General features: G+C 42.0%; 5 protein-coding genes across 13 annotated transcripts in view; 3 read left to right on the top strand and 2 right to left on the bottom strand.

The window, feature by feature from the left end:
* The window catches only part of col4a2 (collagen, type IV, alpha 2), a 54,998-nt gene extending 51,512 nt beyond the window's left edge, over positions 1-3,486 (top strand). For both annotated transcript variants that reach the window (XM_053439694.1, XM_053439693.1), the window contains 3 exons: positions 77-268; positions 1,210-1,496; positions 2,242-3,486. In XM_053439694.1, coding sequence (XP_053295669.1) covers positions 77-268; positions 1,210-1,496; positions 2,242-2,496 — 734 coding nt within the window. In that variant the 3' untranslated portion in view covers positions 2,497-3,486. The remainder of the gene's footprint in view (positions 1-76; positions 269-1,209; positions 1,497-2,241) is intronic.
* Positions 3,487-3,798: 312 nt separating this feature from the next.
* rab20 (RAB20, member RAS oncogene family) lies at positions 3,799-8,122 on the bottom strand. Its single transcript, XM_053439704.1, has 2 exons — positions 7,690-8,122; positions 3,799-4,993 (listed from the first exon to the last, which is right to left on the bottom strand). The coding sequence occupies exons 1-2, from the start codon at positions 7,877-7,879 to the stop codon at positions 4,392-4,394; spliced, it is 792 nt and encodes a 263-aa protein (XP_053295679.1). The 5' UTR covers positions 7,880-8,122; the 3' UTR covers positions 3,799-4,391.
* naxd (NAD(P)HX dehydratase) lies at positions 7,651-15,964 on the top strand. 8 transcript variants are annotated; one of them, XM_053439702.1, is made up of 11 exons: positions 7,651-8,105; positions 9,537-9,670; positions 11,699-11,849; positions 11,945-11,990; positions 12,092-12,180; positions 12,854-12,962; positions 13,672-13,722; positions 13,834-13,938; positions 14,040-14,160; positions 14,316-14,439; positions 15,460-15,964. In XM_053439702.1, the coding sequence occupies exons 2-11, from the start codon at positions 9,616-9,618 to the stop codon at positions 15,608-15,610; spliced, it is 1,002 nt and encodes a 333-aa protein (XP_053295677.1). In that variant the 5' UTR covers positions 7,651-8,105; positions 9,537-9,615; the 3' UTR covers positions 15,611-15,964. The 8 variants fall into 8 exon arrangements, with proteins under 8 accessions (XP_053295677.1, XP_053295676.1, XP_053295675.1 ...); XM_053439701.1 differs by having other exon boundaries at positions 7,651-8,158; XM_053439700.1 differs by having other exon boundaries at positions 7,651-8,194.
* Positions 15,965-16,083: 119 nt separating this feature from the next.
* Positions 16,084-19,966, top strand: ing1 (inhibitor of growth family, member 1). Its single transcript, XM_053439926.1, has 4 exons — positions 16,084-16,438; positions 17,748-17,918; positions 18,362-18,510; positions 18,933-19,966. The coding sequence occupies exons 2-4, from the start codon at positions 17,780-17,782 to the stop codon at positions 19,563-19,565; spliced, it is 921 nt and encodes a 306-aa protein (XP_053295901.1). The 5' UTR covers positions 16,084-16,438; positions 17,748-17,779; the 3' UTR covers positions 19,566-19,966.
* ube2al (ubiquitin conjugating enzyme E2 A, like) lies at positions 19,964-24,732 on the bottom strand. The gene is made up of 6 exons (XM_053439927.1): positions 24,532-24,732; positions 23,198-23,278; positions 23,045-23,070; positions 22,042-22,131; positions 21,873-21,961; positions 19,964-20,752 (listed from the first exon to the last, which is right to left on the bottom strand). The coding sequence occupies exons 1-6, from the start codon at positions 24,573-24,575 to the stop codon at positions 20,624-20,626; spliced, it is 459 nt and encodes a 152-aa protein (XP_053295902.1). The 5' UTR covers positions 24,576-24,732; the 3' UTR covers positions 19,964-20,623.
* Between the last annotated feature and the right edge of the window lie 812 nt (positions 24,733-25,544).

The raw sequence follows: 25,544 nt of genomic DNA, 5'->3' as shown, positions 1-25,544 counted from the left end.
TTGGATTGGATATTATTATTAAGGGTGATAAGTTCCCTCTGTGAAAAACACCTCTGAACTCCTCATTTCCCAACAGGTCGCCGTGGCAACCCTGGGATCTCCGGGTTACCTGGCATGGCGGGCCGCAGTGTCAGTGTCGGCTACTTACTGGTGAAGCACAGTCAGTCAGATCAGACGCCCATGTGTCCAGTGGGTATGGCCAAACTGTGGAACGGCTACAGTCTGCTGTACCTCGAGGGCCAGGAAAAAGCCCACAACCAGGACCTCGGTAAGTCGGGACGGACAATAAAATGATTTCATTTCAAAATTCTACAAAGTACAAACATGGTTCTGGAAGGATAAAACCCTGTGTTGTCATACACAGTGAGTCTGTTACAGTGCAGTCCTGTCAGAATGCATTAACTTCTGGAGAGTACCCCACATTAAACTCCTCTGACATTGTGATCCATTGAACCAGAAGACATACCAGAGCGGTCGGCCTCATCAGTTCGTCCTGCTGGTGGTTAGTTAATTAGTTAGTTTCAGGGCATGAAAATGTTTCACATTACAAGTTGCGCCAACTCAAAATCTAATAACAGTGCTTAGCCAGTACAAGCCTGCTCGTCGCTCTGTCACACCACACGGCTGGAAAATATCAGCAGCAGATGTCATTCCTACTTTAGTTTTCAGCACCTTTTATACAACACAGTTAGTTCTGATGGAAGAGATAAAACGTTAACAAGAGCTAAGTTATAAAAAGCATCAAGCATTTTCTGCTTAATCTTATGCTGCCACACTTGAAATAGTGTCATGATCAGCCTTGCATGAATATGCTGCACTTATTTACGTCTATCCCATTCTAACGATCTCAACATCCCAGGAACATCTTGCAGGAATGTCATTCAGCTTGGCACAAAGGTCAAAGGGCATTCAAACATTATCAGAACACATTTGTCGCAGTAACTCAAGAATTAATACGCTATAATGCATAAACTTTCACACAAATGTCTATTTGGATAAAATGAAGTGACATGAAATAACAACTTTTACATTATAATTGTGATCAAAAACTTTTGTTTAACACCATATCTCAAGAGCAGAATGGGAGATCCTGAAAATATTTCCTACAACCTCACTGGTTTGCGGAAGCATAAAATTAATTGTATAAAAATAATGAAATTAATTGAGTAATGTGTCATACCTCTAATTTGGCCCATTTGTCCTTTTCAGGTTTGGCCGGCTCCTGCCTCCCACGCTTCAGCACCATGCCTTTCCTCTACTGCAATCCTGGAGACCTATGTTACTACGCCAGCAGAAATGATAAGTCCTACTGGCTGTCGACAACGGCTCCCCTTCCCATGATGCCCGTGGAAGAGGGAGAAATTAAACCCTACATCAGCCGCTGCTCGGTGTGTGAAGCTCCGTCAGTTGCCATCGCAGTCCACAGCCAGGACATCACCATCCCACAGTGTCCGGCCGGCTGGCGCAGCCTGTGGATTGGCTACTCCTACCTCATGGTGAGTCCTGCTTCCATTTCTGGAGTTAGAAGAATAATCAGGTGCTTTGTGCAGCAGTTTAATATTCATTCATCATCCTGTTATTGTCAATTATTAGAGCATGATACTCTAACCTTAGGAAAAGTAAATATATGGCACTATTTTAGTTTTACTACAATGTTAGTGTGAAAGTATTTGGTTAGTCATCATTGGTGTTGAAGGTCAACAATTATTTTTATTGTAAACTTTAAGCGATTTTTTCCCAATTAAATCTCTATTTAAACCCTTCCCTCGTAATTCCTGCTGAAAACACAGAGCTTCAAAATGGCTCAATAACATTTCTGTAAAACTGGATTAATAATTTCCCAGAACATCTGACCACTGTCTAACAAACATCATGCAAGTAATGCAATTATTAGATTATTTTCTGCACTCGATGCACCAGTAAGTATTACTGGCAGCAGGTCCGTCTACGTGGAACTGACTTTCATGGAGACATATTCTGCTCATATTCAGGTTTAGGATTTTATTGATTATATGTGTTAATATTCAGAAAAAACATTGCTTTCCTCAAACTGTCCAGCTCCTCTTTTCACCCTCTGTCTGAAACACTTGGTTTTAGCTCCAGTCTCTTTTCCCAGTCTTTCACTGGAAGAAGGAAAACTTGTTTGTAAGATCAGCTCACTGTTATCTCCGTGATTTCCCATGTTACTTATTGAACGTTTGGCTTCTCCTCTCTCCCCCTCTCTCGCCTTTATCTCCACAGCACACAGCAGCAGGAAACGAGGGCGGAGGTCAGTCCCTGTCCTCGCCCGGCTCCTGCCTGGAGGACTTCCGCACGACACCGTTCATCGAGTGTAACGGAGCCAAGGGGACGTGCCACTACTTCGCAAACAAGCAGAGCTTCTGGCTCACCTCCATCGATCAGTCGTTCCATTCTAACCCAGCCTCAGAGACTCTGAAAGCAGGCCAGCTCCTGTCGCGCATCAGCCGCTGCCAGGTCTGCATGAAGAACTTGTGAGAGACTCCGCAGAGATGAAAAGAAATTGATCCGTCGACGGTGGTCATGTGTTATCTCTCTATCCACGATATTCAAAAACTAAAGTGAGGGATCTGAAATATCGAATTGAGATCAATGCAAACGGAGCGAAACTCTCTCCCACAGAGCTCCGATATACAACGACTGTGTGATTCCTTGAGCTTTGAGTGAAACGTCCCACTGTAGATAAATCAGAAGCCACATTACGAAGCCAACAACATTATGAGAGAAATATTTTATATTAAATGTGGATTGGTGCTTACTGTTTTAACTTATTACCTCAGCTACTATGACACAGGTCAGACCCCGTACAGCTGAACCAAAGAGGCTTGTGTGTATGCACTGCTTCAGTTTATCTAGATTTTTTTTATTGTTCATAGGGTATACGGCCCACCATAAAACCACTGACCCCGCTTCTCAGCCATATGATGAGTGTCATCTGAGGTCTCACTATATCGCCTTTATTCCAATGCTCTTACAAAACCTATTTTTATAATACGGCACTTGTTTTATGCATTTACTTTATCCGACTACTGCAAAAGTAGCCCGCAGCTCTTTTATTTTTCTTGCACCGAATGTTCATGCAACGCACTGATTCTCTTTGTATTTAAATCAGCTGAACCAACTTGACCCAGGTCCCTGAGAGATTTAAATGTATGCTTTATCTAACATGACTCATGCCACACTCCCTTTTCCTTTACAAACGTACTAATTATTTAACCGCTGCCAACAGAACGCGAACAGCCTCGATCAAAGGTCTGACTGCAGCAAATCCTCGGTCTGGTCTCTGATCCGGGGTTGTTAGTGTTTCACCCAATTTAGAAAAGTAGGTCAAATGTTCCACTTCATCTACATTCACTTGGAAATTAACAGTTTGATGTGAATGGAAAATACTGACATTTGCTTTAACTGCAATGTAATTATGTTAATTTCATTTCATTTGACTGTAAAAAATAAATATTGTTTGTTATATTTCTGTGTCGCTTAACTCACGGAAGCTTCTGTTCTGTTCACATAACTTCCAGAAATTCTCCGGGGGGGAGATGTATGTGAGAGCGCAAATGTCTGAGTCAGTTGCTCCACACATTTTTGCTGACAATTTTTGCTCAAAAGAGAGATGACGCAAACAGAGACCTAGAAAAATGGGATTAGAGAGCCTTTGGCGATAAGGATTAGGGCCGATGCTGGTATTTGTATAAACACGTAGTTCCAGCAGCGGATTTTATATATTTAACAGAGTTTGTATCTGAATACTGAATTCGAAATCTGACAGATCAGGCAACCTGCAAAATAAAACATTTTATTACGACAGCATAGGTAAAAATTCAACAGGGATTTTTACTATTTACACTCATTGAAAAAGTTCCAAAAGTGGCTATAAAATATAAAGATCAGTAAATAAAAGACTTTGTGATTTATCAAAAACCCAAACAGCTCAACTCTAACAAACACAGTGAAATGTGCCACCCAACTAACAATTAGTGCTGTTAAATTTCAATTTTAATTAAAATAGCAGTGATTGACTCATGTGCATTATTTGCCCAAAGGCACATCTTTGGGATACAAGTGCAGTTTCAGTCGTTAGTGTGGAATGTTTCAAAAAGCACAGAGTGATGAAGAAATGCTTTAATTTCCAATATTTACAAAGGAAATGTCTCAGGACACTGAACTTCTCGGACCATCTTCATAGCACCAAAGTGTGTGTGTGTGTGTGTTTAAGTGTTGGTGGGAGGTGATTCATGCATTTGGGTCTTAATCAAGGCAAATCATTGGTACCATCACAGTAAGTATTTGGTGCTTAGACCAACATGTTGATTGTCTTTTGCTAAAAACAAGTCTCTGCATCTGGCAGCCTCTCCGCCTCTTCCAGGCAAATTCTAGCAGCAGGTCGATCTGGCCCGCCTGCCGCCTGCCCCCCTGCACACCTCCAGGTCGACAGTGGGAGACTCCTGGTTCTCGTTTCTCTTCCTCAGGATGGAGGGCAGCACCAGATCGAACAGTGTCTCGAACAATGCATCCACATTGTAGCCTGTCTTGGCACTCGTCTCAAAGCACATCTTCTCTGGAGGCAGGCTGCTCTTGTCCTCCAGGCCCTTGTAGCGCAGTATTCTCCCATAGAAAGCCACCGCGTCCTCGTGGGCGACCTGTTTGTGTAGGATCAGCCCGGAGAGGGATTCAGGAGAGGCCGGGGGTGTCGGGCACGCGGACAGAATCTGTGGTTCTGTCATTTCCTCCTCACACTGGGTTTGATCCTCCGACACTCCGATTGAGTCGTGGGACAACTGGGCTTTAGGGTCTGTGAGGTCAGCCTTGTTGCCCACTATGGCGTAAATGCAGTCCTGGTTAGCGGTGTCGGTCAGGGACAGGAAGCGCTCCTCCAGCTCAGCCAAGCTTTGCCAGTTGGTGACATCGTAAGTGAGGATGACAGCCGACGCGCCTCTGCAGTACATGGAGCCCAACCCGTGGAACTGTTCACGACCTGTGGAGGCAAAGTCCCATAAACAAATAGTTGTTACGGCAAGAGCTGCAAGAGGAGCAGTGGAGAAAAGACACAGAGAGAGATTGTGCAACCAGTCAGCAGTTTGAGCACAGAAACAACCTTTGTTGTTGAAATATTTAGGATCCCTGAAAGGCCACATTGTGTGAAAACGTTTTTGCACTGGGGGCAACTGTTGGTTACTGGTTATTAGGCACGCTGAACTAAAACTAATGGAGTCTAATCTGCCTTTCTCAAAGAAGATACGTCAACATGTCACAGCGTGAAAAGCACAGGTGTAAATACACTGGCAAAGCAGCGGATTTCCATTTAGCTGCTTCAGTTTCAGGTATTTTTCACGCCAAGACACTTAAACTGATCAAAGCCATTGTTAATGTTATCAGTAACACCCATGTTTTCTCTGATCAGACATCTTAAAATGTCATCTGAGTTAAAGGCCAATACAACAGTCCTGCAGTAAATCTGATTGTTTCAGTCCCCTAAATATCCAAAGTTTAATATCCTATTTTTCACCAAGATCCGTGCATTATTTCCTGGGAAAGCTGTGAAATGCTTAAAAAAAAGCAACAACAAAAAAAGCCTATATGTCACAATGTTAAAGAAAAGAAAATACAAAATCCTGTATCTGCCGACTGGTCCGGATCTGCTCACAAAATGTATGAGTTATTTCTTGGCCCATGTCCCGTCTTTGCAGCAAGTTTCCTTGAATTCTATTCAGCAGTTTTTGCGTAATCTAGCAGGCAAACAAACACACAAACGGACAGGGGCAAAAACATAACCTTCATGGAGACAGGATATATTGCAGGTCTGCTGTATTTGTCTATTTTAGTTCAAGCTGAATATACTTGATAGCAAATCAGATTAAACAGTATCCAAGGCTGCAGCCAGTTAATCATATATTTTCATCTGCAGATAGTTTGATAAACTAATCTATTCATCATTTTGATTTCTAAAGAATTGTAAATGATGCCTGAGGGTAAATCTTTTAAAATCCTTGATAGAAGAACAAAGATAGGGAGTTTACTATAATATATGATGGACAGGAATACCATCCAATGTTGATATTTGAGAAGATATTGTTCTGGAATTTTTATTCCAATATGAATATGAATGTTGTGTTTTAATTCATGCTGTGTCCAATGACAAAAATAACTCCTGGGATGCATCAGAGTAAAAAGAGTCAGTGGAAAGATACTCTGTATTGCATATTTGTACAACCCTAACTTCGTCATTCTCTTGCCTCTGGGAAAGTAGTATTGCACATAAATTTGGAAAGGGCAGGTTAAAGCATGGGGGCGTCAAAGTTTCCTGTCATCACCCGGTCATGTGACTATTAAGAGGAACAGGGTAGTCAGTTTTTAAGTCGGTGAACCCTCTTAATGTGTGTGAACTGTGCCCCATATGACCAGGTTTCAACATGACAGGCCAAACATCTGACTGATTCTAATACGACCCTGTGTCACAGCTTCGTTTTTGTTGAAGTTAGGGAACAGAGACAGGAAGTGGTTCACTGGTGGCAAGGGCGGCGTTTCCCTTATCTCTATGGCTCATCAATCATTCCAGTGACGCATGTATTTGCCTAAGAAGAGTAACAGTAATTTATCGTTACACAATAATGGAATGTAGAGCGGTTAGAAGTTTAATTCATCAGTGGTAATCTACAGTTATTCCAGTTACAGCTGACAGAAAGACCAAAAATGGGTTTACTTGAGATGCGAAACCAAAAACATCCGCGCTCTCGTGATCCTCGGGGTTGTTCATAGGACAGAAGTTCAGGAGAAGCACAAGTTCAAGTGCGAGTGACAAAACTTCGATCGCAGATGTCCAAAGCCAAGAGCTGGCGTCTTTAAAAAGTAAAATTCGCAGATAATTTAAAAGAAAATTTAAATTGTCAATTTAAATGTGACGTGAAACTAAATATATCATCGAATTGACTTGATGAGTAACGTGTGTTGGATCAACTGACAAACAGGTCTTTGTTTTTAAGAAAATGTTTCAACCTTTTGTTATGTGTTACACAATGTATTGTTCTGCAGCTGCTGTAGCAGAATAAAGTATATTTGATTTGTTTGATAAACATATATTGATTTCATTTTAGACTTAGCTTGACATGAAGCCAGATGTGCCCCATGTCTCAGTAACATTTACCCCATTATTAATTCTACCCAAATAATCTGGGTGGCTATAATAAATATGAAACAGTCAAACCTAAAGCGGACTATGTTAAGCATCTTATTAACAGTTAAATATCACTTTACACTGGAAAAGCCTGAATTTCAGAGAGTTTAAAACTTGAATCTGTTGCCAAATAAACAAATCAATCGGTTAACGTGACCTGGTGTTGCTGTAACAGTTGTGTGGCTGTGCACAGATTGAGAGATTAGATCTAAAGTTGTTTTTAAAGGTTGTTTCACATGAGTGAGCTGGATCCATGTGTTGTTTTGTGATGTTTTAACCTGAATAGTTGTCATTGAGCTGAACTTTATGTTGTTGTCACTAAAATCAAATAACACACGTCCAGCAGCAGAGCCACAGGTTCTCATGACGCAGCCCGAGCAGCGGTCACATGCCAGTGATTGCCTCAAGTGGATGGATCACGCGTTTTCAGGTGAGGAGAACGAGATAAGAGTTGAAAAACAGAATGTGGGAGAGAAAAGACGAAGAGGGGAGGTCATTACCGGCGGTGTCCCATATCGAGATGTTGTAGGGCCCCCACTGCTTGAGGAAGAACGCCCCTCCGACGGTGCTCACGGTGTCTTTAAACTTCCTCTCCGTGTACCTGTGGAGCAGCGACGTCTTCCCCACGTTCATGTCCCCCAGGAGGACCACCTTCACGTCGGGCTTCTTCATCTTCGACCCCTCGGGCATGGTGCGGGTGATGATGCGGGAGACCGGGCACAGGGGGCCGGGTACAGAGCTCCTGCTTTCCTGTGACTCGTCGGGAAATAAGTCCGGATCTAGTTCGTAAGCAGTATTCCTCGTTTCGCACAAGTTCCGCTGACTGACGCCATTTCCAGGAGCGACGGCTCAGTGTTGACTCCTCAGATCCGCTGCCTCAGTCTGGACTTCAGAAGTTACTGAGGTGAAACAGGAAGTAGGTGAACATGCGAGGGGGCGAGGGACGAGATTTCCCCCGTGTGTTGTCTGGTAGGCAGAAGTAAAGGAGTTTCTACGTGTTGTCTGGTAGGCAGGGTCATCACCACAGTTTCCTCCATATTTTATTTATAACAATGTGTTATTCAAATGTGTATTTCATGTCTCCCTTTTGCCCTATCTTTAATTTGTTTTTATTGCACAGCACCTTATGAAAATCGCCCTCAATGTAGTCTTGTAGGCAGGTTCATTTGTGACCGGTTCAACGTATTTGTATTGTTATCAATATGTTATTAAAATGTTCATACTACTGGGGGAGTTTAGATGAAATTAATGGTTCGCGGGTCATTTATGTTTCACAGAGAGACATTAGTTGAATTAGTAGGTTGATGTCTCTATTGCTTTTTATTTATTTTGATTGGATTCTAAATTATTTTGTGACATCTGATCAAACTGTGAAATTTTTAACTACAAGCCAAAGGAGAGGTCCACCTGCATAGTGTGACGATTATATTTATCCAGAGATATTATCAAGTTCATAATCAGAAAATAGTTTGTATTTTTGAAAATACTGTGTTCAAAAGAGAAGGACATTACTACTTTGGAGATACAAAATCGAATAGAATCTTCTTGTCCTGGCCACACTTCAGATGGCTATATTTATGCTTTTAGTTATTTACTGGTCTCCCAAGTTCAATAAAGGAGGAAAGATTTGTCCACAGTCAAGTTTCAGAGTCATGTTGTTCATGTATTACTTTATTTGCACCTGGAAGGCTAAACTGAGGGCAACATCTACTCAATAAGTTAGCCTGATTCGTCACATCAGGCTTGTGTTGTTTTTATACACGAGCTTTACCGTTAGTGATGACAGAGCTCCTGAACAAAGTTCATGTGACTTTGGAAATTCACAGGACAGGAAATTAAATAAGTCAAACAAGCTTTTCTGTTTGAGAGCTGTGGTCAATATAAGACAACATTATTATAGCTATTATTATTATTATTATTGTTAATGTGGGGCGTTATATTTTTTATTCTGCCTTTTCTATGCAGCTTTTTTCGATTTTAGATCCAAGCTTTAAACCTGTTTCGGCTCCATTAACTCATGTGTTGCGATCATGTCCTGTGGTAAAACGAAAAAACATTTACGATAAATATCTTATTTCCACTAGATAATTATCTTGTAAGGACAAGATGGAGCAATTGAAAGACCTTTGGGTCTTCAGGGGCTCCCGTAGAAAAATCTAGAGTGTTTTTAAAAATGACTGCACAGAACGGAGTTTTTGTTACTTGGAGTGCATTCAGTCTCATGTAAGTAATATAAATGGGTTAAAAAAGGAAGAGTATTGTATTGTGTTGCAGTCAGCGCACATGGAGGCCAGTAGAGGAACTGCAGCTTTAAGCGACTTCAGTTTGGCTTATCGTCTGTTGACAGATCTCAACACTGTGGGATCGTGGAGTGTCCGAGGAGGCTGTAAAGGCACCAAAAGTTTCCTCCTGTACCGTGGAGCCTCATGATCAGAGCCGTGTGTCTGCAGCTGTCAGCGGGGAGGCTCAGATCCAGGTTAGGTAAGAGGAGGAAGAGGAGGAAGAGGAGCTAGAGATGACAACATGCCACAACACATCCAGATGTTCACCTTTACCCTCATCACACTCACACTGTCCATTATCGCCACATACGTCTGTTTGAACAGGAGAGGTAAACCTAGGGGGGCGAGACGACATGTTATGCCATAGCTTGTTAGCTTAGCGTCTGTTAGCTACATGTTGGTGGAGTCGGTGCGGGTCTCTAGGACCCCGCAGACACCGGGCATGGGCGGGGGGAGAAAGGTGAAGTGCGCCCCCCCCCCTCTCAGGACTGATCAGAGGTCAGTTTCTAAACCAACCCAGCCGGGGTGAAGGCAGCGATCAGCGCTCAGGAAGCCGATCCCCTGTCAGTTTATCTCCCAAGTACCGTGCGACGTATTTAGCTAACGTCGTAATAGGACACACACAGAGGAATAGGTGTTAGCTAGCGTACAAAGAGTTGATGTGTGCAGGTCAATGTGATGCTTTACAAGTTGTTAGCTGTATCTAGTCTCTGGGAGAAGACTAGCGAGCCGGTGGGTCGGTGTTGACGGGGCTCGGGACGGAAGCGCCCCGCGGCTTTGATGCGGCGCAGCGCCAGCATCCAGACGTCCGTCATAATCCGCAGTGTCAACACCTCCGTCCGGGCTGTGATAACTCGCGGGCTCCGCCATGCAAGCGAACACGACGCGGGGCTTCTTGTGGTCGGACGTGGAGACGAGGACCCTGCTCAACATCTGGGGGGAGCAGGACATCCAGGCGGCGCTGGACGGAAACTTCCGAAACAGCTTCGTGTACCGCGACGTCTCCCGGCGGCTCGGGGCGATGGGGTTCGAGAGGACGCCGGAGCAATGCCGGGTGCGCATCAAGAGCCTCAAGAGGCAGTACCTGCTGGCGAAGGAGGGCAATCTGCGCAACAACGGGCAGTATCACAAGATCTGCAAGTTCTACGACGCCATGGACGGCATCCTGAGCAACCGGCCCGCTCTTGACCCCCGGGAGTTCATGGACGGCGGGATGGGAGGAGAGGAGGCCGTGGATGGCCTGGAGGAGGATGGAGAGGATGGCCAGGATGTTTACTCCGAGTGCACAGGGGAGTGTCCTTACCCTGCGGAGGCTGAAGTGAAGCTGGAATACCCAACTATTCCCATCCCGATTCCAGTTAAAGTGACAGTGGGAAATAACAGTAAGTGATCCCTCCTTCTACTTCTCTGTTACATGGGTGCAGACAGTATGTTTCGAATCATTTATACCTCAACGTTCTGATGCATCACATAACCCCGTTCCCTCTCTCCACTTAAGGCACCTCAGTGAGACCCCACAACATGGCCCAGTCGACTACCAACGTGCCGCCCAGAGCACCCAAGAGGCAGAGGAAGAGGCGTGCGAACTTCCCCATGGAGAAACTGATGGAGCAGTTCCTGGAGCAGAGTGCCCAGGCCGAGGACAACTTCTACCGCATGGAGGAGCAGCGGTTGCAGGCAGAGGACCGCCGCAGAGAGGCCGAGCACGCCAGGGAGCTGCACATGCTACAGATGCTTGGCCAGATGTTCTCCAGCATCTCCTCCTCGTCTTCCTCCTCCTCCTCCTCCTCTGCCAGGCCCGGCTCTGCGAGCACTCCCTCCAAGAAGGCTTCCGTCCCTGCCCGCGCGCCTGTGTTCTCCAGTGCCTCCCCCTCGTGTGCACGTGGCCCGTCGGGACATCTCAGACGTCCTTTACCCCAGACAGACTGTTACATTCAACAGAGTCAACTGTTGGAACCAGATCCCCAGGCATTAGGTATTGGTGTCATGTGTGCAGCGGGGAGGTGGAATGTGTGAAGAGGAAATTAAAATTGCGGGCGTGTCAGCTGTCGTGTGAGCGCTAAGAGATGGAGCAGTCACGCCACATGTTAATTTATCGTTTATTGGTGCTATCGTTTTTTTTAAATTGTGTTTTCATTGTCTTTGCTGCCAAACTTTTGTCATCATGTGTCCATGGAAAGTAAAGACATGGCTTATCTGCTGACTCTTAATCGCTTTATGTCCTCAGTGTTTGAACGCTACTACGGCTTGGGGTCTACCTCACACAGCGGCATGGACGATGAACTCCTCGCCCTAGTAAAGAGTATAGTCCCTCCACTGACGTCCAAAAAGCACAAGGGACAAGCCGGACGAATCGGGATCATTGGAGGATGCCAAGAGTATGTGACACAAAGACCAAATCCTCCTCAATAGAAACATCCCTCATTTGTTATAGAACATTTGTCCCAACACTGTTTCTCTTCACCCCCTGAAGCTATACCGGAGCCCCATACTTTGCTGCGATCTCTGCATTGAAAGTGGTAAATACTCCTAAATACAGATTTGACATAAATATTTCACAAAGTCTTAAGTTATTGTGTGGTTCTGATGCTGTGACTGCATTTGCTTTTCTCGTCTCCAGGGGGCCGACTTGTCTCATGTGTTCTGCACCAAAGATGCTGCGACTGTTATCAAGTCATACAGCCCTGAGCTCATAGTTCATCCTGTTCTGTGAGTACAGGATCACTTCTGACAACAACGTGATCATTAGTAAAAGGAATAGTGTGTTATTTATTTTTTTACATCAGTGCTTTCCCGTTAGTTAGGAAATTAAAACTTTGGTTAAAAATAAAAGCGTGGTAACTATTTCTATGATGCCTATATTCATCATGAAGTATTGATACCCTTAAGTTGCTTTCGGAAATACATTATCAGAGTTGTTGTAAACGTTATTATTAATTATTTGCCATAACAACAGTCATAAGGAATAAGTAGGACTATTACACTGTAAAAGGTCGGCTTTTGCTGATCATAATGGTGTTTTCTCACCATAAGTTTATAATAGGTGGCTAATATGGTTATCACTTGTCTCAATGCCTACTGTATAAACTGTGTTTGCATTTCTGTCACACACACTCAATATGAGTTCTATTTTCAAGTGACTCAACACCTTGTTGTGAAAATCAATATGACTGTTGAGTCCGCAAAATGCATTGTGTACAATAGTTGTCATAGTAACGTTGATCCATCAGTGTTTGTTTTTACAAAAGCAGGTTATTTATACACAAAGGAAAGACGGAAAATGAATAACTTTTGGGAATAAGAACATAACCAGGTTAATACACAATAATGTCTTCTTTCAACCACATCTCATATTTGTGTGTTTGTGTATGTGTCTATCAAGGGGCAGTCCTAATGCAGTGGAGGAGATTGAAAAATGGCTCCCGAGACTGCATGGCCTTGTGGTGGGACCAGGTCTAGGGAGAGAAGACTTCTTACTGAAAACAGTTAAGGCACGTGGGAAATATTCACTCTTTCTTTTTCACTCAAAACAGCCTCTTATCTACTTTTGCATGTAACATGACATATCTTCAACTTGAATGGCACTCAGTAGAGCACATACCTCCACCAAGCAGCCTTACATGTAATCAGCCCTCATAGCTATGCCAACAAAACAATGCAGATCACGAAATCATTATCTTAGCCGATGATGAAACCAAATTTGCTAAATCTGGATTTTTGAGGATCCTCACCAAATTACACACACTCATAAATAACTGTCCCGAAAACATTCCTGAAGTTCATAAAATGTATGTATTATTCATTAAGTAAAAATGTAAAAAAAAGAAAAAATATTTAAAGATATGAAAGGAAGCATTTGAAAAATTCCTGCATCCTCCCCTTTTGTGGGAGACACGCCAAAATGCAATGGGTTCTTACTTGGCTCAAGTCCCGTCCGGGAATCAGCTTTCATGAATTTCAGCTCAGTTATTTTTGCATAATCCTACTGACAAATTCACAATTGAACTGGGGTGACAACTCAACTCCTTAAGAATTGTGAGAGAAATCAGTGATTACTTTAACCTGCACACAAACACAAACTCTGCTGCTGATATTTTTAGCTTTGACCCATCTGTCTGGTATATCTGTACATAAATATTTTGTTAAGCATAAGGGAAAAAGTTTGTGGTCTTGATATAACACTTTTTCTCACACTTTTAGGAGGTGATAGAGAAGTCTAAAGCGAGAGATATTCCTATAGTCATCGATGCGGTAAGTTGATCAAATCATGTTTCAGCTATTGAGCAGATGGGATTTACTGGATTCATGGGATGCAGTCACTGACTGAGTGTGTGTGCGTCTCGTGTTTATTTTTTTTTCCAGGATGGATTATGGCTTGTAACACAGCAACCATCTGTTATTCAAGGGTACACCAAGGGTATCCTCACACCCAACTTCATGGAGTTCACCCGACTATATGAGGCCCTGGTAGGTCTCTCAGCAGAGTATAGTCGGTCACTAGCAGACAATCAACACTTGATTCTGTATGTTAATGTGTGTGTGTGGCTTTCTGTGTGTCTCTGTCTCAGCACCATGAACCCATGGACAGTAGTGACCATCAACGCAGCGCCTTGCAGCTCAGTGTAGCCATGGGCAACCTCACTCTGGTGCTAAAAGGAGAACAGGACCTCATCACAGACGGCAGTAAAGGTTAGCATCAAGCACACCAGTACAAACACAACCACATCAGACAAGCTTTTAACTGTTCATTGTTCAAGCAGATCTTTAGATTTTCCATCACTACTTAGACGTGTGCTGAGACACTCTTGTTTTTCTCATCTCAAGTTGACACTTGTTGTTTGCAGTGATCTGGTGCAGTGCTGAGGGCAGTGGGAGAAGATGTGGCGGACAGGGCGACCTCCTGTCTGGATCTTTGGGAGTGCTGGCACACTGGGCTCATGCTGCCGCTGCAACTGGAGGGGTCAAAAGGTGCACACCTGTTTGGGCGTGTGTGCTCTGTGTTTTAAAGGTTCAGTGTGTAGAATCTAGTGAAATCTAGTGATGAAGCTGCATGTTGCGGCTGAATACCCCTCATCTCACCCTCTCCTTCCAAACACAACAGAGAACCTGTGGCAGTCTTCAGTTGTCATAAAAACTCTGAAGGTTTTGCGTTGGTACAGTTGGGACGACTGTAAAAAACAGGGCAGTCTCCGTAGAGAGGACCCACTCCTGATGTAATATGAAAGGCTCGTTCTGCACTAAAGAAAACAACAATTTGTACAATTTAGATGAAACTCACTAGTGAAAACCTCAATGGGATTTTTTCAAAATCAATTTCTGCTATCTTACAAACTGGACCTTTAATGGTAGAATATAACACATTTAAAGACCCATACCAGTGCCTGTACATGTTTCAGCACATGACCTTGTATCTGAACAAACTAAAATCTTATTGTAACTAATTCAAAATGGTTTGTTTACTACATACCTTCACAGCATCCATTAGTTTCGACTCCACTCGCTATCTTAAGAAACTCAAAAGGTTACGTCTTTAAACTTAACTGATCATCCTATATCATATTTTGTTTATTTTGCAACTGAGAATAAACTATTTATTTGTTGATCCACAAAGAGTTTATCTTCAACTGTTTTGATAAAAGATATTTTTCAAGCCAAAACAATTAGGATGATGCTTGTCCTTATTTATTCTTTTTTTCTTAAAGAAATACAAAACATTTGAAGAAGTCCCCGTGGGGAACTCTTTCACAATTTTCTTACATTTATAGATAAAATGATTACTAAAGAGCACTATGGAAAAAGCAACTGAAATCTCCAGTTTCAGTCCGAACACATTGCCATTGTCACGTAGGAATCTTGTTGAGTGGCAAATCGAGAGTTGGCGGCCGAAACATGCAAACTTTGCTTTCTGTTATATTGTAGAATTAAATACATTTTCCATATTTGTGTTGTTTTATGTTAAGTTAAACCATCATTTTTGTCTTCTTGCAGTATGAATCCTTCAGTGGTTGCAGCTTTCGGAGCCTGTTCACTCACCAGGCAGTGCAACAGTCAAGCATTCAAGCGACACGGCAGATCTACCACCACCTCGGACATGATCCCGGAGATTGGCCCGGCTTTTAAAAAGTTATTTGAAAGCTGAAAACAATCAATGTCAATGTTTATCCTATCAAACTTGTTAAAACGCTGAAGATCCATACACAGCTTTGCTTTGGTAGTAGAAACTGGTAGTAGAGCCTGTGGGTGGACTGGATGTTCTCATCTAGTTGAATGAGAATCACAGAGGCGTGGACTGTCTTCTTTAAAAGACAGCGCTGGAACTACAACACACACACTCACTTGTTGAAAGAGGTTCATTAATTATAGGAAACAAACAAACCAACAATGTCTCTTCCGTCCGTCACGTAGAATTATTAATGCATTCACCAAACATGCCCATCAAAGACACAGAGAACCCAGAAACCTGTTTGAACTTTGAAATAAATAATAAATTATATTGTGTGTTTTGAGTGGCTTTTTTGGAACAAATGTTTTCAACACAATCTACACCATAACAGTTCGTTGTTGTTGCCTCATGGTGGCGATGTTGACTTAAGGAAACACTTGTCACTATGAAACCAGAGGGAAGTCTCGTTAGGGGTAAAGCGGAGATAATTCTGTAACAACAATGATCCTATAAACAACAGTTTGTAATTCACTATCAGAGATCCGGAGGAACATTTGTTATTTCATGAATTCATTCAGCGTTGATCTATTGTAGCCGTCTATATTGGCAGTGATGGATATTTGTTCAGGCACTTTATCCAGCAGCTAACATTAGCCACTTTGGGGCTAGCATCACACACACACACACACACACACACACACACGAGCTAGCGCTAGCAACAGCAACTAGAGGAGCATCACGCAGTGTTCAGTGATCACGTCAGCGGCGGAGAAGCTGCAGGAAAAAACACTTAAAGACAAACCGGTGAGTTCTTACGTGAGTTTTTTTTTTCACCAACTACACGAGTGTGGCGTGTTTTAGTGTTTGTTTTTGTTGCTTTTAATAGAGTGGTGGGTTTTTATACGTCAACGGCTAGCATACGCTAATTTGGCTAGCAGTCACTTTGTAGTAAACATGGTAGAGATACGAGTCTAAAAGCTCATTACAGTATTTAAAATGAATCATGCTCTCATTTTGTGTGTGTGTGTGTGTGTGTGTAACATTAGCGTCTGGATTTAAGTTGTGTGTGGTTGTTTACGTTGTGTGTGAACGAAGCGGCTGTGGCATCGTTTTAAAAGGCGAGTGTTCGTAAATCTTTGTCAAATCTGTGTGTTGCTTGTGTGAACTCTTCGCTAACGTTGGCCTCCAAAACCACAACTGGATTCAAATAGTAAATCAAGGTTTGAATCTCAAACTCGCAGAGAGGAGAAAGTTGGCTGGCGTTTACGTGACGTTAGCGTAAACTCTACGGGCTAAGTTAGCCGCCGTTAGCATCCGTAATCATGAGTAATGGAGCTCCCTGCTGATACAGTCTCTCAATGATGGGAACGTGAAGCTGAGCACTCGGGCTGTTTGGGTGACTCTTCACGTTAGCATGTCGGGTTGCGATTCATCCGCATCCGCGTTAACGCCACAGCGAACCGGGAAATGTAGCTAGCTAACTGTGCAGCTAGTAGCTTCGCTGCCTTCTCAGAGCTCATTCATCACTTGCTGTGTATTTAAATTCTGCTCGAACTAGCTTTGCACTCTGTTTTATCGGTAGATTATTATTACCATTACATGCACAGGATGGCTGACTGCAGAACACTTGCTCTCTCAGACCTTCACATTTTCACCACACACCGTTTGTTCTAGACTGATCTCAGATAACTGCAAAACCATCTGTGAGAGTCCTGTCAAAAACATGAGATGCACCGCAGTATTACTTATATTCTATCTTATGTATTACCTACCTTCTATTTTATATTTATCTACTCTACTATTTTTGGTTTATAATTTATTGCATATTTATTACTTTAGTTCATTCATTTATTTTAGTTTTTATATTCTTTTTCCCCCCCCTTATTTTAGCTTGTATGGTTTTCTTTCTAAGTATTGTTGAGCATGGTTAGAGGGAGCCTGTGCTTCTGCCAGCAGCTGCTGTATGAACTCATGACAAATGAAGTCTCGAAGACATCTGATACAAGGGAATTAAGTTGAAGTTGCAAAGAAAATACACATTTGTGAAAAAGCTTGCAGAGGGACTTTACGTCGACAGCGCACGTTTTAATAACCATTTCTGTTTTATTAACAGGTGCATGTGTCCGAGAGTCCTGGGGATTCGCAATGTTGAACCCGACCAATGGTGACCCAGGCCACGTTGTTGTGAATTATGTTGAGGAGTATCTGGACCTGGTGGAATCGCTTCCCTTTGACCTGCAACGGAGTGTGTCGCTCATGAAGGAGATCGATGCCAGGTATCAAGGTAAAGAAGTCACACAGTGGATCACAGTACACCAAATACTAAATATTATACTGTAACATAGAAAAAGCCTCAAACATAGATGTTTTAAGGAGGTCACTCAGTATCTTCTCACCAGTATGCAGCTGGACGGGCTGGTGAAGTGTTTGAGTCCACAAAACACTTTTGGAGTTTCAGGGGTAAACAGTGTTGCAGCCAAATCTAATACGTTAAAACCCCACATAAAATGCGTCATTACTCCTCCTGTGGTGTCTTTCAAGTGTCTGTAAGCCCTGACATTCAAATTCCACTCGAAACAGTCATTTACACCATGTTTTTTAGCCTAAATGTCAATCAAGTAGTATCCATTATGTTAAGGAATAGGATACAGGGGCCGTATTCGTGTTTTTACCTTTTATGCTAATAGTTCAACTCAAGTATTCCTTCTCCCACATCTTTCCTGGCAGATGTTCTGAAGGAGCTCGATGATGCTTACGAACGGTATCGCAGGGAATCCGACTCAGTTCAGAGGCGCAAGCTCCAGTTATCGATTCAGAGGGCACTGATCCGGAGTCAAGAGCTCGGAGATGAAAAGATCCAGATTGCTGGTCAGATGGTGAGTAAGCAACAGCTTCTTCTTCAGCAGAGATATATTTTTTTTTTTTATTCGAATAGTATTGTGTTTTGTATTTTTCCCATTTGGATTTCACTTAAAATCATTATTAGGGAATAGTGAACACTGAATCCACTGTTAGATACCCACTAAAAACGTATCAGAAATACATTTCGTATTTAACCTTCTCCTCTGTGAAGTTGAAATGAGATTTGTGTTAAATGCTTACAATTAATATATACATTTTTCATTTTATTTTAACTTCTAACTTCATTTTATCTCACAAAGAACTGGTTAATGTATTATCCTCAAACTGGGATTGACCAACTATAAACCTTCTAATTTACATTCATAGGCATTAAGCTATGTTGTGTAAAATCAAAAGACAGACATTCACAGTAAAACCTCACCGTGCTTTGTTTCAGGTGGAGTTGGTTGAGAACCGAACACGACAAATCGACTGGCACTCTGAGCTTCTCGTCTCCTCTCAAGAAGTCCCCGAGAGCCACGTTCCCACAGCAACAGTCATGACAACCACTACAGCACCCATGACGCCCACTTCATCAGCCGCCATCACGCCAGGCAAACCCGGCCACCTCGACAAGAAGCGCGAGGAAGTGACACCGAGCTCTGGTAGTGTGGACAAATCTGGAGGGAAGCGCTCGAGGCGCCAGAAAAATGGAGAAACTCGCGAAAGCTACAGTGGTGTGGATCACGCTGAAGAGGCGGGAGCGGGGGCGTCTCGGGAAAAACGCGCCAAAACATCCTCCAAGAAGAAGAAACGGTCAAAAGGAAAGTCTGAGAGAGAAGTGTCACCTCCAGACCTGCCCATTGATCCAGATGAGCCGACATACTGCCTGTGTGAGCAGGTGTCCTACGGCGAAATGATTGGTTGTGACAACGACGAATGTCCCATTGAGTGGTTTCACTTCTCCTGCGTCGGGCTCCATCATAAGCCCAAGGGAAAGTGGTACTGCCCTAAGTGTAGAGGTGAGAATGAGAAGACCATGGACAAGGCCTTAGAACGGGCCAAAAAGGAGAGGGCATACAACAGGTAGCTCGTTCTGCCCGACCCTACGAACACTGCTGCGTTAAATTTTATTTGATGTCTCGTCTTGGTTTCCATTTACTGTTAACACTGTTTGAATATTGACGAGAGGGGTCTTGTACATAGTTATTTTTGTAGCTGCTGCCTAGCTGAGAAACATGATTGCTCTCTAAATTCTGTAAAGAATTGCCACAGTACAGTACAACTGCATGTTTGTAACCAACCCCTTGTTTTCACTTACCCCAATCCATTATATATACTCAACCAATAAAAGACTTCAAAAGAAATAAGTATGTCACGCTCTTCCACATTTCTCAGGATAAAGTGAATCTGATAAACTCACTACTCCCTGCACTGGGACTCTTTTGGGTCACATTTAAATGCAAAAAAATAAAACAAGTTAGCAAGTAAGGATGAAATTGCCTTTTTATTTACAAGTGCTGAAAAAAATGACATGGGAGACAACCAGTGCAAAATCTGTACATAATTGCAGGTTTCCTTATATACATGAGTACTGAACAGGAACGTGAATACACTCTTACTGTCATGCATGTAACAGAGTTCACAACACAGCAAAATACACGGTATTAAGATGTCTGATTTCGTCATAGTCCGTAACACTCAGGCTGCTCGTTCTCCCGAGGAAAGGTGGGGGGGGTGGGGATCACACTGGAGCCTTGTGAACACAAACAGATCAGGGGCACAACAAAAGACCACTCAACTGATGACACCCTCTGAGATGTTTCACATAATTAGTCACAAGTTACTACAGCATGTTAGAACACACCAGAATTTTTGGGTAAAGGCTCACATGTCCATATTGACAAAATATGAAGGCAAGATTCAGCACATTTCCCCTGATGGACTAGAAAAGGGGGAGAGAATAGAAAAAAAGAAATCCCTCCTGGTGAAGAAAACGCAAAAACATTCTATGAAGGGAGGTTGAAGGTAAAGTGCATAAAAGCTTTAAATCAGAGATGGAGGGGACCAGAAATTAAGAGGTACTCCACTAAAAATGGTTGCACACACAGCTTTACAATGGAGAGAGCAGCTATCAGGATTGGCAGGTCAACTGTCTCTCCAGCTTTGTTCTACAATGGCAGACACACGCTTCTCGTACTCCCGCTTGTTCTCTTGGTAGAGCTGAGCTGCCTGGCTGTTGGCCGGACTGTTGGGATTTGGTTCATCAAGCAGAGACTGAGGATGAGAAGATAAACACTGAAAATGAGAGTGTTTCAGGAGCAAACATCCAAACTTGCATCAACATGTTTGTCACACAAGTCATGCTTTCAGGTTCATTAAGCATAACAGCTCTTTGGTGACATTTTACAGCAGACTTTTGTGACTATCGAATCTCTGTTCAAAGTTCAACTCTGTGAAGGTTATTTCCAAAAATGTTCAACAAATGCTTAATATATCACCATTTTTACTACAACCATAGTACAGTCACAAAGTCTGTTCAATACTTCTTTTTTATTAAACAAAAGAAAAATACCAGCCTCTCAAATTCCTAGATTTAAAATGTGTAAAATTATGAGTTTCTATCCTGAAGCGCCTGTACAGTTGAAACAGGAAAGTGTGGTGGTCACCATTATTCTTAATGGTTACAAAAAAGAATGTCTAGTAACATTAGTCAGACAAATGATCAACAAATTGAAATACTCAATGTATTCGTAAATACAGTATTTACAAGAGCATAAGTTTGAAAATCTTGTTTTCCCAATTTCAAGTTGAGTAAATAAGCTAATTTTGTATTTTCTATCAAGTGGGAGCAAGTTTTTACAGCTGTGAAACAGGAGATTAATTTTCTTCATTCTTATTTCCCCTGAAATTGCGAGAATCTTTTGTCCCGGCAAATTTTTCTGATTTTCCATTTGAGAAAAAGAGCCAAGATATATTATTGTGTTTCTGTAGTATAAATTCTGGCCACTAGAGGCTGAAGTGCACCACTATCACAGTCTAAAAGCTTTCAAGTTTCTTCCAGGTGATTTGTTATTCTTACTTGTACGTCAAACACAAGGGACATGTATCTTGTGTTAGCAACTAATGTAAAATCTCACTGTCATGTCCTTCTTTGGCAACAAATGTATTTTTTATCAATGAAGGCATTCACAGAAATCAGTTTGGCATTATGAAGAACCACAGCGTCTGCATACTAAGCAGGTCACAGTGCTTGAATTGGTCAAGCACAGAATTCTCACCCAAGCAATTAGGGTTTGAATCCTTTTTAAAGCTCATTATTTAAAAGTATAAAACATCTTTGTATTCCTTCACTTTTGGTTATAAAACAGCAATAAGGCATAATGACACTTCTTACCTGGATAGATGTAAGAATAGAAGAAACATCATAGGTGGGACTCCAACGATTCTGTAGGATGTCCAAACATATACTTCCATCTGCATAGACTGAGGATAAAAACTGTTGGAAACTACCCACAAATAACACTAGAACATGAATGTGTCAGTCCATTAGTGAATATTCTTACCATTTGGATGAAACATCTTCGACACAAATCGTACTGTGGGGGGTTTGTTGGGGTATTCTTCCGTGAACTCTACAATTAGTTTAAATGTACCTGCGACATTGACAAAAGACAAGAAAACATGAACAATTAAACTTGTCTATTTGGTTCAGGAGAAATAAAATAATCTTTCGAGGCAGAAAAGGTGTATCGGGGGAGGGACTTGTCCGAACCTGAGTAAAACCCATCGACAGTTTTGTTTTAAAGGTTTAACTTTAATTACAGATGTTTGATTGTAGATCTCTGTCGAGTTACAATTTATGTCCATGTTTCATTAAGAAGAAGAAGGTATATAGTCAAAGTAGAGCTGGGAGATTAATCCAAAAATGTATCGAAACCAACATTTATAGCTTTTAACCAACCTAATTTTGCTCAAGTGGGTTATTCGGTTGATACTATATTCCACTATGCATCACCCTGCTGCATGTCCTTCTTCCTCACTCCCCCGCTGGCCTGCGCTCACTTTACACTAACAATAACCAACACCACTTTTCAGAAGTTATTAGAACATTTACTTTTTCTTTGTTTAATTCACTCAAAAGATTATGAGACACGTATTTAAACACATCAGGAAAAAAGTCTAACATTTTGGGCAGATCAAATCCAAGATGTAAATAAAGTAATTGTTCCTTTGAGACATTCATGAAAATCTACTGTCACAAGAATGAGATTAAAGGAAGGACAACCCGAAAACAATATTTCTCCAGCTTTGACTGCGACACGGAGGATTCAAAATGTTGTTCCCATCATCCAAATTTTATGGTGATTTTTACGAGATAAACTAAATTAGATTTGGGTTGAGTGCCACTTAAAAACAAGTACACATTAAACAAAAAATTACAACCTCAAAGTTGTGCCTCTGCCTCTGGAATTTAAGTTCCAGGAAATATATTCACTTCTCCCACTGTATCACTCACTTCATCATTTTAAATTAGCCAGCTATGTCTAACTACATTGAACTACTCACCATCCTCAAAGGGAGTTCCTTCAGGGCTGTGAGGATAGAGGGGAAATAAACACATTAATTAAATGTGTCACACACACTTGTTTGATTTGCATAAGTAATTAAACATTATGATTAAACTGAACTGATCATTAAGGCTGTGTTTCAATAACTTACCCAAAAATGACTGCATTCCACGCCATGATGTTGTTTTCAGATGGAGCACCACTAACACCAGCTGGAGGATCCTCTTGTAATCTTCATAACAAAAAACAAACCATTATCACAGGAGCTCTTAGTTTAATTATGATAAACTAGATTCCTTCAGACCGAATATGCTTATTTATTTTACATCCAAATTTCATATTTAAAACAGTCCTTGGTTATGCCATTTTTCAGATTAAATATTCTAATTATCTATGACCTAATATCTTTATAGTTTTATGATTGGAGATGTGCTGTACATTTATGTTATTATAACTTGCATCCCTAAACCCTTTGCAAAACACTGTAAAAGCCTATCTGCGTACTCATGACTGTCACTTGTCTCTTTTTTAGTTCTGTTCTAAATAACAATCATTTCCCACATGACGAGGTCTTGTCTACAGTAAATGGCTGCTATCCAAATACCTGCAGGTAAGAGTCCAGCCAAACTACTATGGAATCTGACAATAACGAAGTAAAAACACCTCAAAGTAATCAGGCTAATCTACATTTAGATATAATGAAATGTATTTCCTCATAGAGACACACTGTGGTTTGATTTTTTAGTAAAAAGCTAACTTCCTCTTTAAAGGCCAAAGTGTATTTGATGCTGAACTCAGAAGATATGTGGTAATAAAAACACCATATGGTGCAGTATTTAATGCTTCTATGGTGGAAATGTATTTCTCACAGTCAACACAATTGGTTCATATAAGATATAACGATACTACTTTGTGATATTCGTCTTTGTTTAAGAATAAATCCGCCCATAGTAACTTACACCTACCAAACTTTGACTGAATAACATGAGTGAAGACCGTGTGAATTTCAAATTTCTAGCCAACTTCGATGCTGGTTCGCATCTATCACCATCAAAGAGTGATGTTGTGTTACGTTAACATGAGAGAAGTGTAATTAACTGTGTCCTGACCAGGGATAATGTGGCCGATCGGTCAATCGTCACGGACATTCAAACACAAGCTGGTGTGAAGCAGTCGTAAACAGTGGCTACTACCTTCCTGTTAGCAACCTTAGCCTCTAGCTTCGGGCGAAGCGCTTCTCGCAGATTAACGCTGTTTCACCTAAAGGTTTCAGGTTCGTGAAAACAAACACGATAACTACGCGTTGTTCACGCTAAGAGTGTGGTTTGTTGTGGGGTCCGGAGAATTTGACAACTCAAAGTTAAAACAACATACATACTGGCTAGCTATGCCGAGCTAAGCTAATGCTAGCTGTGTTCTTCTTTTTTTTTGGGCCAATCATAGCTAGAGGAACAACATCGGCGTAATTTCTCAGCATCGACTCACCGTTTGAAATCTCTCATAAGTCTCCTTCTGGCCGGGGTGGACATGGTTTAACTTGTGAATAAATGTGGTGACAACACCGGTCCGTCGGCGGTTTGTCTTTTTTAAAGGAATTACGTGTTATTTGTTTGTTTTCGATTCTTCCTCTGCGGCCAAACTGTTTCTCTGGATTATCCTGAATCTCTGGTTAGCCCAGCTAGGTTTACCGGACCATACCATATCATGAGAGAAGGGGGGAGGTACAGAAGTTCCACGTTTCACAAAAAATACATAAAGGACTACCAGCGCATGCTCATAGTTCCGCTGCGAAAACATATTGGAAAAAAGTATTAAATCACGGACAAGAAAGATACAAATGAATGTATTATATTGTTTTTGTAATTTCCAGTATCCCCTCCTTCCCCCTCCCGGTTGAGGGCTTCGTGTGTCGCGGGGCGTGGACATAGTGACGTGGTGTTTGTGCAGCAGCGCAGAGATGAAGGTCGAACCCGGTGATAGTTGATTGACAGCTGGGTTCAGCCACAGCAGCTGTGCCCCGACACGTGAGGCTGCAGAGGGGGGGTCTGGTCAGAGCACTGGAGACAAACAGGCTGCGAGACACACCAGTGTGGAAACCAGTGGAGCCCAGTGAGAGAACATACCTGTTTTCTTTCCTACGCGGCCAATAACATACATAGAGGTATATGTATATTATAGATAGAGATAGAAACAGAGAACAGCGTTTCAGGTAAATCCAATCCAGTTCAAGTAAATGGTGACCACCTCTTCAAACGTAAATAAACAACAGAAAGAAAACATAAAATGCATCCATGCTGCTCCTGTGGTGTCATCCAAGTGACATCAGACGACATTTGGGCTAAAAACATGGTGTATTGAATATGAATGTCTGGGCTTGGAGGCATTTTCTGTTGTTTTTCTACGCTTTAAGAAGTGATCACCATTTACAATCTTATTGGATTTGGCTGCAACCCTGTTTACTCCTGAATCTCCAAAAGTGCATGTTTTGTGGACTCAAA

The sequence above is a fragment of the Pleuronectes platessa genome, chromosome 14 (genome assembly GCF_947347685.1).
Source record: "Pleuronectes platessa chromosome 14, fPlePla1.1, whole genome shotgun sequence".
NCBI lineage: Eukaryota > Metazoa > Chordata > Actinopteri > Pleuronectiformes > Pleuronectidae > Pleuronectes > Pleuronectes platessa.
The sequence above is the reverse complement of the archived record's forward strand: the minus strand, read 5'-3'. Positions and strand labels throughout refer to the sequence as shown.